General features: G+C 45.0%; 2 protein-coding genes across 7 annotated transcripts in view; one reads left to right on the top strand and one right to left on the bottom strand.

Annotated features, from left to right (window-relative positions):
* Positions 1 to 867: 867 nt before the first annotated feature.
* The window catches only part of SLC67A1 (solute carrier family 67 member 1), a 117,973-nt gene continuing 103,588 nt past the window's right edge, over positions 868 to 15,252 (bottom strand). For 2 of the 6 annotated variants that reach the window (XR_016440229.1, XR_016440228.1), the window contains exons 11-12: positions 4,599 to 4,867; positions 991 to 1,117 (exon numbers count right to left, since the gene is read on the bottom strand). Coding sequence is in view for 2 of the 6 variants with exons in the window: in XM_090032515.1 (XP_089888641.1) it covers positions 960 to 1,117 (158 nt within the window). In the remaining 4 variants the exon portion in view is untranslated. Of the gene's footprint in view, positions 1,118 to 4,598; positions 4,868 to 15,252 lie in introns of those variants that run through there. The other 4 variants (XM_090032515.1, XR_016440232.1, XM_090032516.1 and 1 more) reach the window with 4 other exon arrangements.
* PHLDA2 (pleckstrin homology like domain family A member 2) lies at positions 11,064 to 15,171 on the top strand. Its single transcript, XM_090032518.1, has 2 exons — positions 11,064 to 11,541; positions 14,757 to 15,171. Exon 1 carries the CDS (start codon positions 11,102 to 11,104, stop codon positions 11,525 to 11,527), a length of 426 nt encoding a protein of 141 aa, XP_089888644.1. The 5' UTR covers positions 11,064 to 11,101; the 3' UTR covers positions 11,528 to 11,541; positions 14,757 to 15,171.

Genomic DNA, 15,252 nt, shown 5'->3' with positions numbered 1-15,252 from the left:
TGCTCTTCATAACAGAAATTGCTTTATAAGATACTTACAGGAAATGCTTAGAATGTGTCAGATTTGGTGTCTGCTATCTCATAAATGAAACAGCATTGGTAAACTAGAGAAAAGTACATAGTTCAGTGTACATTAGCTATGTACATACTGGGCTGCATTAGTAAGAGCATTGCCAGCAGATCAAGGGAAGTGATTACTCCCCTCTATTCAGCACTGGTGAGGCCACATCTGGAGTACTGTGTCCAGCTTTGGGCCCCCAGTGACAGAAAAGATGTGGACAAATCGGAGAGAGTCTAGTGGAGGGCAATGGAAATGGTTCAGGGACTGAGGCATACAGAGCCAATTCTAGGGGGTGTGGGGCCCTATTTTCTTTCATTTTCCAGGTTTCAGCTTGTCAGTTTTAAGACTGCTTTTTAGAAACTTTGGAAATGAGGAGAGGGAGCAGCCTCGAAATGGATTATAACAGCATTTTGACAATTGCCTGTACTTCTCCTTCACTGTGTCAGGCCCAGTTAAAGGAAGTAAAATTAATTACAGAGTTCAAAGTTACAGTCAGTATGCCATTAACCAGACCACAATTACATACCAGGTAGATAGCAGGGCTGGAAATATACTATGCTTTTAAGTGGGTTATGCATTTTACTGAACTGAAGTGGTTAATGTTTGTTATGATGTAAGCAATAGCTAATAAACTGGGACTAGTACTGTCACAGAGTAATGCAACTAAGCACTTATCTGTTATGCATATAACTGGAGTATACTGCTTGTGTAAATGCCTCTTAATACAGGCAATCAGGACTTATGGTAGAGGTGGTATCTTTTATTAGACCAACAAGATTTTTTTTTAAAAAAATTCTTTATTTGCAAGTTTGGGGACACAAATACCCTTCATCAGGCATTGGAGAAAAGATTGTAAAAGTTCTCCTGGGTAGAAATGAAAGTTCGTATTTCATAGGATTTCACAGAGAAGTCAATAGATGGAAAACTTCTCTGGGCAGGCAGTTCATAACTGGTATGGAGTCTCTCACCTTTTGTGAGGTTCTGTGATGATGCAAATTACATTGAAACAAAGGCAGGAGCGGTATCTCAGGTTCCAGATGGTCACAGCTGCTTCCTCCTTGGGGAAAACATAAAGATTCCATTAAAAAAATTAGTGAAACTCAATATCTTCCATGTGTTGGGTATCCGGGTTGTAGCCGTATTGGTCTAGAGCATTCGTCACCAACCAGTGAATCTTGATCCACTGGTAGATCTTGGAGCGTCTTGGAGTTGATTAGAACCTGGGGTGGAGGGCTGAGTGCCTGTGTGCATGCGCACAGTGCACCCTAGCCCAGCAGGTCAGTCTATGGGGAAGGGTAGGGGTGAGGGCTAGATCGAGGCCCCTGCAGTGAGGGACTGTGCTGCAGAGGCAGGAGCAGGGGTAAGTTGAGTGGGGCCCTGTGGGATTTATCTGCTGGGGAGGCATGCCCCCAAATAATTTTTTCTTGATCTGCCCCCCTCTTCTCTCCCCACAGACTTATCTGCTGGGTGAGCGAGCACAGTAGATCTTAGGTTGCTTTTAAATGCCAAAGGTGATCTCCTACTTAAAAAGGTTCGAGACAACTGGTCTAGAGGAAAAAGCAATACAGCTACAACCTGACCAATATATCTACAACCTGGAAACCTGCCTCCATACATGTTGTTTTCTATGTGTGCTCATTCAGCAACAATAATATGTGGCCTTTTGCATCACTAAATGTTGCAGGTTTAGGCTCAGCACTGACAGATCTGCTCATTACAGAATATAACTGGAACTGATCTTACAATGAGGCTCCAAAAGAATTACTCACAACCTATAATGTTAAACACAGGCATAAGTGTTTTTTGGATTGGAGCCCTAGCTTTCAGTAACTGTAAATTAGAAGAACTTATAGCAACCAACACGAAGCTTTAAGGCAGACAAATATGCAAATGCACAAAAAAGAAGATACATTTCTGTCTTGCATTTGAGAGCTTTTCTAACTTTATCCCAACTACATAGTCAGCCCAGTAAAATATAGTACCTGAAAAAATCCTTGCCTTTGTTATCATGGGCATACTAAAATCTCCCCAAATGGTTACAAAAGCTTCATTACTATTATTAAGATAGCTAAAAAGGCATAGCAAGTCTTGGAGGTCCATAACCAACACATAGCTTAAACCAGAGTAAATCTCAGTAGAGAACAAGTCTCAGCAAGAGCAACACACCAGTTTGAAAGGACTGAGAAACCGCCATTAATTAGTTAAAGTAAATGCCATAGCCTTAATCTTTCTCTATGATTTTGCATTAAGCTGTTATTACCATATTATGTGTAGGACCTGCTTTGCTGAGACTTAGGTATGTAATTGGGAAAAGAGAAAAATCACATATGTGCATATTATTGTCATGCCCTTTAATACAAAAAAGAGGTTAAAATGAAATAGCTTTTTTATAGCAACAGCATAACGTTAATTGCATTTTCAATGCTTAGGGTAGCAAATACAATGCAAGTCTTCATCACACACTGTCACAGAAATCCAGTAAAATCTTGATTTTCCAAATGTCATGGGGAAAACTGAATAGATCTAGATAATTGACAATTTGGATAATTAAGGGAATTTTCATGTCAGAGGACATAACCTCATTTCAGATAACACTGCATTTTGGATAATTGCAATTCAGATCATCGCTGTTATACAGTATACAGGAAAAGCAAGTCTTTTTTTTTTTTGCCTAAGAAAGCAGGTCATTGTTGCTTCCTTACTTAGTAATTCAGAGTCTGTAAGCTAGATATGGGAATTTGCATTAAGCAGCAAAACTCTGAGCTGGGTTTATCTTCAATCATCCCTGCTATCAGGTCTGTGTGCTGGCAGGCAGTACACGGATTTGTATAATGTAACTACAATGGATGCCCATTAAAAAGTCAGCTTTCATTACGTTTATCTATGTTTACTGCTCTGTCTAAAATTTTGCATCTCCCCTATGTGCAGCATAGATTATGAATATACTTTGCTGGCAGTGTGGAGAAAGTTGCACTTCACATTGATTCCAGGAAATGCTCCCCATGCTCTCCCTTCCCTGCATCCCAGCATAATAAGCTGTAGGGGACAGGGCAAAAAGTTGCAATGGTTCAGCGAGGCAAAATGTGTTTGGTAACAGCTTTCATCGGACCTATTTTATAGTTGAGAGAAATGTGTTGGTCCAATGAAAACTATTACCAAATACCTGTTGCTTCTCAGTTATGTCAGTCAGGGATTACACCTCTATACCTGCAATGTAGCTATCCCAGTAGAAGTCCAGGGTATAGCTATGGGCTAAGCTACCTTATGTGAGCACTCTTGGCAAATGCAGTCTGAACCACACTATCCTTATACTTAGCATAGGAGAGCCCTGTGGTAACAAGAAAGAAGTATGGTCATTAATGACTAGAAAAGGGGATGCCATATACTAGTATTCAAATCTTGTAAAACAATAAGCCATTCCATCAATATCATAGAATCATACAAAATTAGGGTTGGAAAGGACCTCAGGAGGTCATCTAATCCAACCCTCTCCTCAAAGCGGGATCATCCCAACTAGATCATCCTAGCCAGGGCTTTGTGTTTAAGCTCACAGAAGAGTTATCTGCTAAACCAAGCTGGTCACCTGCCATACTTGCTAGTCTTCCTGCACATTGGGATGGTTTGTTCCTGCATCCTCAGTAGGGTTTCTTTAAAGTACAGCATCTCTCCTAGACTCCTTCCCCACTCTGACTGGCCTCCCAGGGGATCCTGCCCATCAGTTCCCTGAGGGAATCAGAGTTTGCTTTTCTGAAGTCCAGGATCCATACTCTGCTGCTCTCCTTTCTTCCTTTTGTCAAGATCCTAAACCTGATCATCTTGTGGTCACTGTTGCCCAAGGTGCCATTGCTACTACATCCCCCAACAATGCTTCCCTGTTTGTGAGCAGGTCAAGAAGAGTATGGCCCCTAGTTGGTCTCTCCAACATTTGCACCAGGAAATTATCTTCAGTGCTCTCCAAAATCTTCCTAGATTGCCTGTGCACTGATGTATTGCCCTCCCAGCATATGTCAGAGTGATTGAAGTCCCCCATGGGAAAGAGGGCCTGTGATCTGGAAACTTCCACTAGTTATCTGAAAGCTTCATCTACCTCATCCTCTTTGTTTGGTGGTCTATAGCATATATGCACCACAACAGACCTTGTTGCTCTCCCCTCTAACCTTAACCCAGAGACTTTCAACAGGCATATCTCCAGTGTCATAGTGGAGCTCTGAGCAGCCATACCGCTTTTGTACATACATCACAACTCCTCCTCCTCTTCTGCCCTGCCTATCCTTCCTGAACAGTTTGTACCCATCCATGACAGTGCTCCAGTCATGTGAGCTGTCCCACCAAGTCTCTGTTATTCTAATCATGTCACAGTTTCTTGGCTGTGTGAGGACTTCTAGTTCTTCCTGCTAGTTTCCCAGGCTCCGTCCACTCGTGTATGGACATCTGAGGTAACTAGCCAATCGCCATACTTTCTAAGGAAGAATGAGAAGGCCTCCCCTGTTGCTCCCTCTTCCTTGTGTTTCCTCCAGATCTCCCACTCCTCTGCTTACCTCTGGGCTTTGGTCTCCATCCCCCAGCAAACCTAGTTTAAAGCCCTCCTCACTAGGTTAGCAAGCCTGTCTGCAAAGATGCTCTTCCCTCTCTTCATCAGGTGGATCCTGTCTTTTCCTAGGACTTTCCTTCTCCTTCTTCTTGGAATAACATTCCTTGGTTGAAGAAGCCGAATCCCTGCCGGCCACACCACCTGTGCAGTCATGCATTGATCTGTAGGATGCGTCCGCTCCTGCCCAGGCCCTTCCCCTTGACTGGGGAAGACAATCTATCAGAAATTAATGTGTCCTTTAAAAAAATAGTCAAATTCATATTACTGGTAATCGATCATTTCTAGAGCACTTCTAAGCCAAGGATCTCAGAGCACAAATCACACAATTAATTATGCATCAAATACCCATTGTGAGTTATGTATTATTATTCAAAAAGGAGAAATTGAGTCTTGGAGCAGTTTAATTGATTCATCTAAACTCACACAGTGCTGAGAAGAGAACCTCTGCCTTCTTGCCTTGTCTCCCTTCTATATTTATTTCTTAGTCCACTACTCAAACATCTTAAAGTAGGTTAAGCAAGTGGCCTACAGTAGAGTTAAAGCAACACCTGAAACAAGCATATGACCTCAGTGTCTTTTCTTGCCTAAGTTGGTTTTCTGTCCTAACAACTCTAATTTTTCACTTTTCTGTTTGCCAACAGGATGGAAACAAATCTAGGCGCATGATCTATGCATGTCTTGTATTCAAAAACATGTCTAATTCTATCCCAACTGTGCAGTTGGTCCAGTAAAATATACCACCCCAAGAAATCCTTGCCTCGCATATTATTATAGATACATTTTTGGTTGGGTGAGGCCCCTGACTTTTTAAAAATTAATAAGACCCCCCTCCTGCAGGGGAGCAAGCAATTCAGTGCAAAAAAAGCACAAGTGCAATACTAAGCGTGCATCTAGAAAAGCGAATGCATTTTTAAAATACTTCAGAGAACTGAAACAGGGTGTGTGCAGACATGTAGCTTCCTGTAGACCTAATGCTCATCTGAATCTCCCTCCCAGTACTCCCTTTTCCACTCTTCCAGGACAGACCTCCACTTCCTGTGCACAAAGCAATTTCCCTATTCTACTCCATAGCTAGTTTAAACTCACCTTCTGTTTAGACATCCAACTCTAATCTCTTCCCAACTAATGTCAGTCACCCTCCACCCCCTTCACCTCATCCTAGATAGTTTGTACTTGTCCAAAATGAAGTGTGATCTTATGTTAGCCAAAAGTGCTACTGTAAGCAGGCTTGGCCAGCGTCTCATTTGAGTGACTTTGTTAAAGAAGTAATGTATACATAGTAGTATGTCCTGGCACATAGTTTAGTTACATGTGGACAACTGTTCTCACTGATGGAAAACCGCCCCCCACTACAAATCAATAAATTCACCAACTTTGCTTACTTTCTGTCTAGATTTTAGTGGAAGGGTACTTTGGTAGTTTATACACAAACTAAACCAGAAGGCAGGCGAGTGTGGCACCTATAAATGAACTAATTCAGAGGTGCATCAGCTTTCATAGTCTATAGCCTATTTCATCACAGGCTAAGAAACTGGTTTCATAAGTCAAACTAGGTTTCACTTTTGAAGCCAGGGCACTGACTTTTAGGGTTAAAATGTCCAGCTTCTATTCCTATTCCAAGACTAGATAGACAGGCAATGGAACTACCTATTCTCTCCTTTGGGTTTATTGTGCTTGTCCTAATTATGTCTGAACTCAGTAGAAGTACTTGCAGAGGGGCTAGCCAGCATGAGTAAAGGTGGAAGAATAAGTGCCTACAGCAAGACATACAAGCCAGTGCATAGGGCCCTCCTCAGTGCTGATTTCTCACTATTCAGTACTGAAGCTGTGTGTGGTATAGATAGTTTGCCTTTGGGCTGCCTCCTGCCAGAAGTGCATTCCCTTGTGAATAACCAAAAAAGGAATGTTGTGTTCTGTGTATTGAGTCAATTTGCATAGGAAATGGATTTGGTATGTAAGATAAAAACCTGGTCCCACTGAAGGTGAAGAGCTATCTGAACAGGGTAGTCTTTGTTCCTACTATTTGTTATGCCTGGGTAGACTCTTGAGCCCACATATCACCCCAGCAATACCAATGGGACATCCTACAGGTTGGAAATCTGAGTCCACACACAACAAAGGGGTCTGATCTTGCAGTGACTTGCAGGATCTTGGCCTATAACAGTGATTCTCAACTGGGGTTGAGGCACCCTTGGGGGTGCCTTGAGATACTTTCAAGCATGCTGTGGGGCTGCTACAAAATATTAGCACTGTTAGGTGGCCAAATGTGATTCACAAGCTAAAGCCAGAGACTTCAAATAAGGATCCATAGTGTCGAAGATATTTAGACTTGCCATGGTTTTTCAGAGTTCTTTGCAACAAAAGAACAGTTCTATCATTTTTCTGTAGTTAAGATGTGAGTGAAAACTAAGAACTGGTATTTTCTGAAGGGTGATCCAGCAAGGGGTGGTCTGAATCGAAAGAGGGGTGCCTTGAGTCTACAAAAGCTGGGAACCACTAGCTTATGAACACCAAACTACTGTGCAAAATAAAAGCTTCTCACGTGCTTCAATGTCAGTGTGTTGCCTTGCTCATGAGCAGACCCAGAGTTTTGAAAAGTGGGGTGCAGAATGTGCGGCACATCATTACATATAACACTACACATTTTTTTCTGCAGTTCAAGAGAAATTAGATGCTTTACTAATCTTCTAGGGGGGTAGTGCTATATTCTTCACTTTAAGATCAGAACAAAAACAAATATAACTAGGGTAATGTGCACTAATTTGCTAGGTTATGTATAAAGTTTAAAAGACACACAATACATGAGGCAAATGGTCAAAACAAAACAAAAACTAGACAAAAAACAAAAACACAACAAACTAGGCAAATGGTCAAAAAGAGACGGTGCCCTGACTCCTGTAGTTAAATATACATCACTTCTTCAGCTTCACAAAACATAATTGAGCTTTCTTGAGTGTTTTGACAGTGCCTCTAATACTTTGGTGTCAGTCATTTCTGTACCTGAGTTAATATTACCAAGCCTGAGATACAGTTTTTAGCTAAAAACAGCCTGCAGGGATGTGATAAAAGTGTGGGGCTGTGCAACAGGAAAGAGACATTACCAACAGTGGCTAAGAGGCAGCACAACTACATGAGGAAAAACTAGTTTGAATAGTGGAACCTCAAGGGTTTTAAAAAAGAGAGAGGAGCCTTAACACCTGTGGAGCGGAGAGTTTAGGAGGAATGAGGGAGATGACAATGAGCCACAAAGCCAATGGCTCCCTCAGTGCTGCCTGAGTAGAACTACTACTGCCCCTGCCAGGCAGGTGGCTTTCGAGTGGGGGTGAAGCAGGAATCCAAGGGGGCAACTGCACCACTGTGGCCAGATTGGTGTGGACTGTGGGGAGTTTTACCTTTCTCTGTGGTTGTGGGGGAGAAGAGGGTGCAGCCCTCCACCTGGGACCTCTTGAGCATATATTGACATAATTTTCTAGAAGCAGGACTTTGCCTGCCATAGTTCCCCTGCTTTACCTGTGGCAGGTTATGGTGTTAGGTCTGTGCTGAGTCAGGATTAAGGGGAGACTTAGTAGAGTTTAGATTATGGATGTATGGGATGGTTTGGATAGGGGTGATCCTGCCTCAGGCAGGAGTTGGGGGAGGTTGGACTAGATCGGGGTTTCTCAGGCTGTGGTTGTGACCCAAAAGTGAGTTGCAAGAATATATGAAAGGGTCACAGACAAACTTTAAAAATGGTTTCTCCTTTAAAGGACAAATATGTGGGAAACCATGGCTTTTCCCTTGCAGGCTGGCAGAGTTCCCCCCATACTGCACCCCATACTCTGCGGGGGGAGCGGGTTGGGGTCTGGGGGGGGGTGCAGTGTATCGGGAGTGAAGGGCACTGGGACTGCCCAAATGGATCCTGGTACAAAAAAGGTTGGGAACCACCCAACTAGATGACCCCTTCTAGCCCTACTTCTGTATGACACTGCACCCCCTGCATCTGAAAAGGATGAGCAGGCATCTTCTGAAGGACACCTTGTGTCTCTAGCAAGGGGCACTCCAAATCTAACTGGGGCACCTTCAATCTCTAAAACCTGGGCCACGCTAGCTTTGTGCTGCCCTGGGTTAGCCATAGGGCTTCAGAACCTGACGGAGGTTGGGGCTAGGTCCTGGGCTGCAAGTACTCCCACTGCCAGCCCCAAGCACCTGGTATGTGTGTGTGGGGGCTCTCCCTGCTCCTAGCTCTCTCCTCAACTCAGCGAGCTGGTGAGGCTCCCAACAGCTTGGAGCAGGACAGGTTTGACAAGTCTTAAATATGAAATTATCATATTGGACGCTCAAAATTACCACATTTGCTGAAAAACTACTGAACACTGAAACACTATGCAAATAAGTATGCAAATAAATCTTCTTTACTTTATATCATTTGCTAGAAGTTGCCAGTAAGTGAGTGAGAACTGGGTCATCAAAGTAGAAGCATTTCTTTATTTGAGGCAAGCAATCAGAAAAGTGCTAACAAACCCAAAAGTTAGTTAAGACTTCCTGAGAGTGACTTGGGTTTTGCGAATGCTGCACCCATTAGCTGAACTAGCTACCTCTAAAGTTATATGGGGTATAGGCTGTAACCATGTTGGTGTAAGCACATAGGCAGACAAGGTTCTTTGTGTAAATCTTTTATTAGACCAACTAAAACAATTGGAAAAATGGCAAGCTGTTGGGTACAGGCCTGATGAAGGGTGTTTGTACCCAAAAGCTTGCAAAGAAGAATTTTTCCAAGTATTTTAGGCAGACAAGTTTATTTGGGTAAATGTGATATCTTTTATTATTGGTCTAATAAGATATATTGGATTTACCCTTGTCTGCCTATGTCCTTAGACCAGCAGTTCCCAATCTGTGGTATGAGTACCACCAGTGGCATGCAGACAGCCTGTCAGTGATACATGTTAACAGATTTATTATAATTACTTTATATGACAAAGATTTGCTGGTGGTACTTAAGGCTGTATCATTATAAATTGGTGGTGTGCAATCTGTCAGAATTTGGGAACTGCTGACTTAGACCAACATGGCTACAACCTATATACTCCTCCAACTATTTGAGTTGGTCTAATGAAAGATATCAAAAGTTCTCGTACAGTTGGCAGACAAGGGTCTTTGGGTAAATCCGGTATCTTTTATTGTCAGTCTAATAAAAGTTATTGGATTTACCCTTATTGGTCTAATAAAAGATATCGGATTTACCCTTGTCTGCTTACATCCTTAGACCAGGGGTAGGCATTAGGCAACCCCTGGCACGGGTGCCAGAGTGTGGCACTCAAAGGCATTTTGCTTGGCACACATGGCAGGGAGGGGGCCAGGGCTACATGGCAACAGCATGGATTGAGCCCCTCATGGCTCCCCCATCATCCACCCTGGCACACCATCATCTTACAAGTTGAAGTTGTGGGTTTTTTTGGCACTCTGCCCCAAAATGTTGCGGACCCCTGCCTATAGCTACAAGCTATATACCCCTCCCATCATTTGAGTTGGCCTAATAAAAGCTGTCAAAAGTTCTCATACAGTTGGCAGACAAGGGTCTTTGGGTAAATCTGATATCTTTTATTGTTGTTCTAATAAAAGGTATTGGATTTACTCTTGTCTGCCTATGCCCTTAGACCAACACGGCTACAACCTATATACGCCCCCCGCCTCCCAACTATCTGAGTTGGCTTAATAAAAGATATCAAAAGCTCTCATACAGCTGGCAGACAAGGGTCTTTGGGTAAATCCAGTATCTTTTATTAGACCAATAATAAAAATCTTGGATTTACCCAAAGACCCTTGCCTGCCTAAAATCCAAAAACTAGAACTCTTGGTTTCAGAACGATACCTTTTGTTAGATCGAGAAAATTATTGCAATTTCCCAGTCGGTTTAATAAAAGGTATCATTTTGGAACCAAGAGTTCTAGTTTTTTGTGTACAAAATCTTTGGGAAAATTGCTCTCTGCCAGCTTTCGGGTACAAACACCCTTGGTCAGGCTGGGGAAGCGTCTGCAAGCTGGTCTGTGCTTTTTCTGGAGGGAGTCCTAAAAGAAGCCCCGGCCGGTAGGCATGAAAGACAGCCGGTCAGCGGCGATGTAAATGGCTAGTAGTCAGTGTTGAGGCTGAGGTGGTCACTGGGTGGGAGACCGGTGGGTGGGGAGAGGGGAATGGTTGTGACTAGTAAAACGTGGAACGGCTTTTGAGTATCCACTCTTCAGGATACATCTGTAGAGATACAGCCCTTTTGAGTATCCACTACTGCGTAGAGTGTGCACCGTGCCAGGGCTGAAACACTTCTGGAGACGGCATCAGGCTACGGCCGGGCTGGCGGGGCCGGGACTGGCGCAGGGAGGAGCGGGGGCCGGGCGGGGCGGGCGCCAGGCCGGAAGCACGAGGCGGCGCGGGGCTATATAAGGGCGGCGGCGCGGGAGCCCGGCGCAGCAGCTCAGGATGAAGCCGACGCAGGGGGCAGGCGCGGTGCTGCGCGAGGGGGAGCTGGAGAAGCGCAGCGACAGCCTGTTCCAGCTGTGGAAGAAGAAGCTGGTGGTGCTGACGGCCGAGAGCCTCAGCCTGTTCCCCGACGGGCCGCCGGGCAAGCGCGCGGCGCGCGCCAAGGAGCTGCGCTTCGGCTCCATCCTGAAGGTGGACTGCGTGGAGCGCACGGGCAAGTACATCTACTTCACCATCGTCACCACGGAGCGCAAGGAGATCGACTTCCGCTGCCCGGCCACCAGCCGCTGGAACGCCTCCATCACCATGGCCCTCATCGACTTCCAGAACCGCCGCGCCATACAGACCTTCCGCGCCCACCGCGACCCCGCGCTGCCGCTCGACCCGCCGCCCGCCCCCGAGTGCCGCCCGGCCCGCGCCTCCTGAGCCCAACCGCCAAGGTGCGTCCCCCCTGCCCCGCCGAGCGCCTCCCGTGCCGTGCCGTGCCGTGCCACCCCACCCCCCAGGCGGCTGCCCCGGGCTCCTGCCGCTCTGGGGTGCCGCTGGAGCGAGGGACTTGGTCTCGTGCCCACAAACTATCTCTGTGCACCCCAGGCTGCTCTTGCCCAGGGGACATGGGACCAGCTGCCTCTCTCCAGTGCCACCCCAGAGTCTGCCCCCCACCCCCACCATGGGCCTGCCCTGGGCTGCCTCTCTGTGGTGGCTTTGGAGAGAGGTCTTTAGTCTCTTTGGGCTCACCCCCACCTGTCTGCCTCAGGCTGCTCTTGGCCAGGGAAGCCTCTCTGGGGGCACAGGACCGGCCACCCCTGTCCACCCCCTGCCATGCATCCACCCTGCACTGCTCTCCCCTAAAGAGTCTCTTGGGTGGCACTGGAGAGAGGGAGTTGGTCTTGTCCATCCCTACCCACCTCTCAGCTGCTCTGTGGTAGGGAGCCTCTCTGGGGTGACACTGGAGAAGGGTAGTTAACCCTGCTGGCCTGAAGGCAGGGGGCACCTCTCTACACTGATTAAATGAGATCTATGTAGAGAGCAGGAGCTGTTGCCTGCCAAGCCTAGTCAGCTTCATCAGAGGCTGGGAGAAGGCGCACAGAAAGTGGAGAAAGAGGGAGAAGCTGGAGTACAAAAAGCAAGGGACAGGGAGAGGGAGGAAGCGGGGAGGAGGGCAGTGCTAGGAGAAAAAAGCAAAGTTGCGTAGGAACAAAGTGGGTTGCAAAAGCAGATGGGATAAGAATCTGGGCTTGCCTCTGGCAGGGAAGCTGGGGGAGGTGAATGGGATGTCAGTGGAGAAATGGCTGTTCAATTCCTGTTCATGATATGGCGGTGGGGGGGCTGTATCTAGACCAGCTCTATAAGATCTACTTAGAGAGAGCATAATGTAGTTCACTTCATCAGAGGCTGGGACAAGACATGCAGAAAGCGGAGTGTTGGGAGGAGAGAGAGAAGTTGGAGTACAAAAGACAAGATGGAGGGAAAGGAGTGCAGTTCTACGAGGGAAAGCAAAGGAGCAGTAAACTGATAGGTGCAAAGCAGGTCATGAAAGCTAGCCCAGGTATTGAGAGAAGAATTCATAATCCCTGGTTAAACTGTACTTCACAGTTTTTTTGAGGGGGAGAAGGGGGGAAGTGACTTCTAGTTCCAGTTTCCCTTTTAGATTAGTTTTTAAAAGTAGTGGCCTAAGAACCACAATCCTGAGACCAGCAATGGAGGTCCAGGGAGGTTGAAGTGTTCTGCTGCAGGCTTCTGTCTTCCCCAGTGGATGGCAGAGCAGTCAGTGTTCATTCATTTTTCACATCCAGAGATGGCCCTGTCTCACCCTATGTAGCTGCCAGGGTGAATAGATGATCTGCCCCCACAGATGCCTTTATGCAGCAATAAAAACCTGCCTTGCTTCTGGTTCACTCTGCATCCACAGCCCTGCTGCTTTGGGATTGTGTACATGTAATTCCAAACAAGGCTTTGGACGTGCAAAGAATGTGCCCTGAAGTGAGGGTGTGAATTGTCAGCCCATTAACTACAACTAACTCCCTTGGTATTTGGCAATACTGTGCACAGAGACCAATGTAGCCTACTCCAGTCTGGAAACAGTTCCCAAAATGGGAGCTATTGTAGGGATAGCTAGGTTGTGCATCTGATACACTGCTTTCTCTGCATGCACGGCCCAGGCCTCAGCCCTGATGACAAACTGAAGTTGTCTGCATTTGAAATGAGCTGTTGGAGGGTAGAACAGATTAACACAACTTGGCCACTTTACTTGTGAATTGCAGTGTCTGCATAGGGATTCAGTACAGCTTAATCCACTTTGAATGTTGATTCAGACAAAATGTTCAGGAGTGTTCCTGCATAGATAAGACTCAGATTTGTGCATAGGTGCAAGATCTATTTATTCTGCCTTCATAGTACTTCATATTGTTGAAAGCCAGCAGTTCCCTTAATTAGTTGAAACTAGAGACCAGTTTAACTGCTTTGGAAAACAGAAAAGTTTGTCTTAAGCTGATCTAACTTTATGTGACAATTTTCCTCAGTGCCCCCCTCCACCCCCCCCCCCCCCACCCCCAAACTAACATGGTTAGTTGTTTCAAGCTTGGTGTTCTCAGGCTCTTGCTTGTGGTGTGCTTAAAAAGCACTTTATCCTAATTCTTTCTAACTGTATGTAGACTCCTAATGTCTTGAAAAGGAGCCGCGGGCTTTTCCTGTAGGGCTGAACAGTGCTGGTTTTAGACTTGTTCTTAGCAACCACACATTTAAGTGAACATCCTGATTGAGGGAATTGGCAGAGTCTTTCTGGGCGCTAAAGGGCTGAATGAATTGTACTGTCCTGCAAGTTCCATTAGAGCCAACCTCCTGTTTCCCAGAAAGCAGAAATGTAGCATTCTATGCAAAAAGGCTTAATTGGAGCACATTTATGACTTGATGCCATATCAGTGTCTGGTGGTCTGTAGTAAAAAGTGGATTTTTATTTAGATGTGTGCAGTATACAGGAGGTGTATGTGCTGTATTTTTTGTCTTTGCCTTGAGACCACTGCTAATGAAAGCATGGCAAGCCGCTCCATCTAGGTTAGCTCTGTGTGGATGAGAACTGCCACTGGGCCTCTGGTCTGTTTCTGCTCCTACTTGGGTATCCTCTAGTTGTAAGAGTGATGGCCATTCTTGTAGTTTTTCCCTTGCCTTATGATGGTTTACTTGACTCTGAGGCCCTCAGTAGTACTAGGTGTGGATGACTCGTGGCTGCAGTGAAGTGCTAAGCTGTTTTGACCACCAAGGAATACTAAAAAAAAAAAATTATAGATGTGGGTCCAGGTCCTTTAAAAGTGCAGCTGTTCAGCTTCTGCTGCAATGAAGGGTTTAGGTCTTGGTATCCCATCCTACAGGCGGAGGGTTTCTCTCCTATGTTTGTATGGACAGCGGGGACCCTCTGTGTTGTATTGCACTTTCATTAGACTAACAGGTGCGATTTTTGAATAATTATTCAAATTAGCTGAGGATTCAAGAAAGGACATTTTTAATAGAGATTTCTTTAAGGGAATGTGCATCTAGATTGAATTCATTTGTAAGAAGTGTGCCAAACTCCTTTTGAGCTCCTTTTGAAAATTCATACTTGTAAAGAATGCTAGTCTCTGGCATGGTTACTGACCAACTTCTCTCTTGCTTTCTTTAGAACTTACCGCTGGATCAAAAACAAGATCAAGTGTCTTGGACTGAAGTGTGACAGGGTACCAATGAAGGAATACAAAGAAGAAAGCTGGAAGCACTGTGACTTCCTTCAAGTCTGTTGAGGCTGCTAAGGAAAGAGCCCTGAGCTTTGTATGAGATTTAATCTTAAAAACCAAAGACTTTCTTAAAAGGACTTCTTGTGAAGCTTCCACATGTTTTTAAGTGGTTCCGCTTTGCAAACTATTCTCTTCTATTTATGGGATGCAAAGAATATTCAGCACCTATAGGTGTAAAAAGTTTAAATTATTTGTAGTATCTATATTTGTATTTATTTTGATGAATGTTGTTAAGCAGTTATTGGTCTTAATATTGCTTTTTTGCATTAATGTGTCCATTCCAAATAAATTACTTGAAATGTTCACTTTTTTTATTACTATACAATCTGGTGCAGTAATTTTTATTGCAGCATGCTGTGGTGCTAAGAGTTCAGACTCCATATG

Source organism: Crocodylus siamensis, chromosome 2 (genome assembly GCF_052110815.1).
Source record: "Crocodylus siamensis isolate JL-2025a chromosome 2, ASM5211081v1, whole genome shotgun sequence".
NCBI lineage: Eukaryota > Metazoa > Chordata > Crocodylia > Crocodylidae > Crocodylus > Crocodylus siamensis.
The sequence above is the reverse complement of the archived record's forward strand: the minus strand, read 5'-3'. Positions and strand labels throughout refer to the sequence as shown.

Coding starts and splice junctions, on each gene's coding strand:
- PHLDA2 (XM_090032518.1), top strand. CDS start 11,102: ATGAAGCCGACGCAGGGGGCAGGCGCGGTGCTGCGCGAGGGGGAGCTG.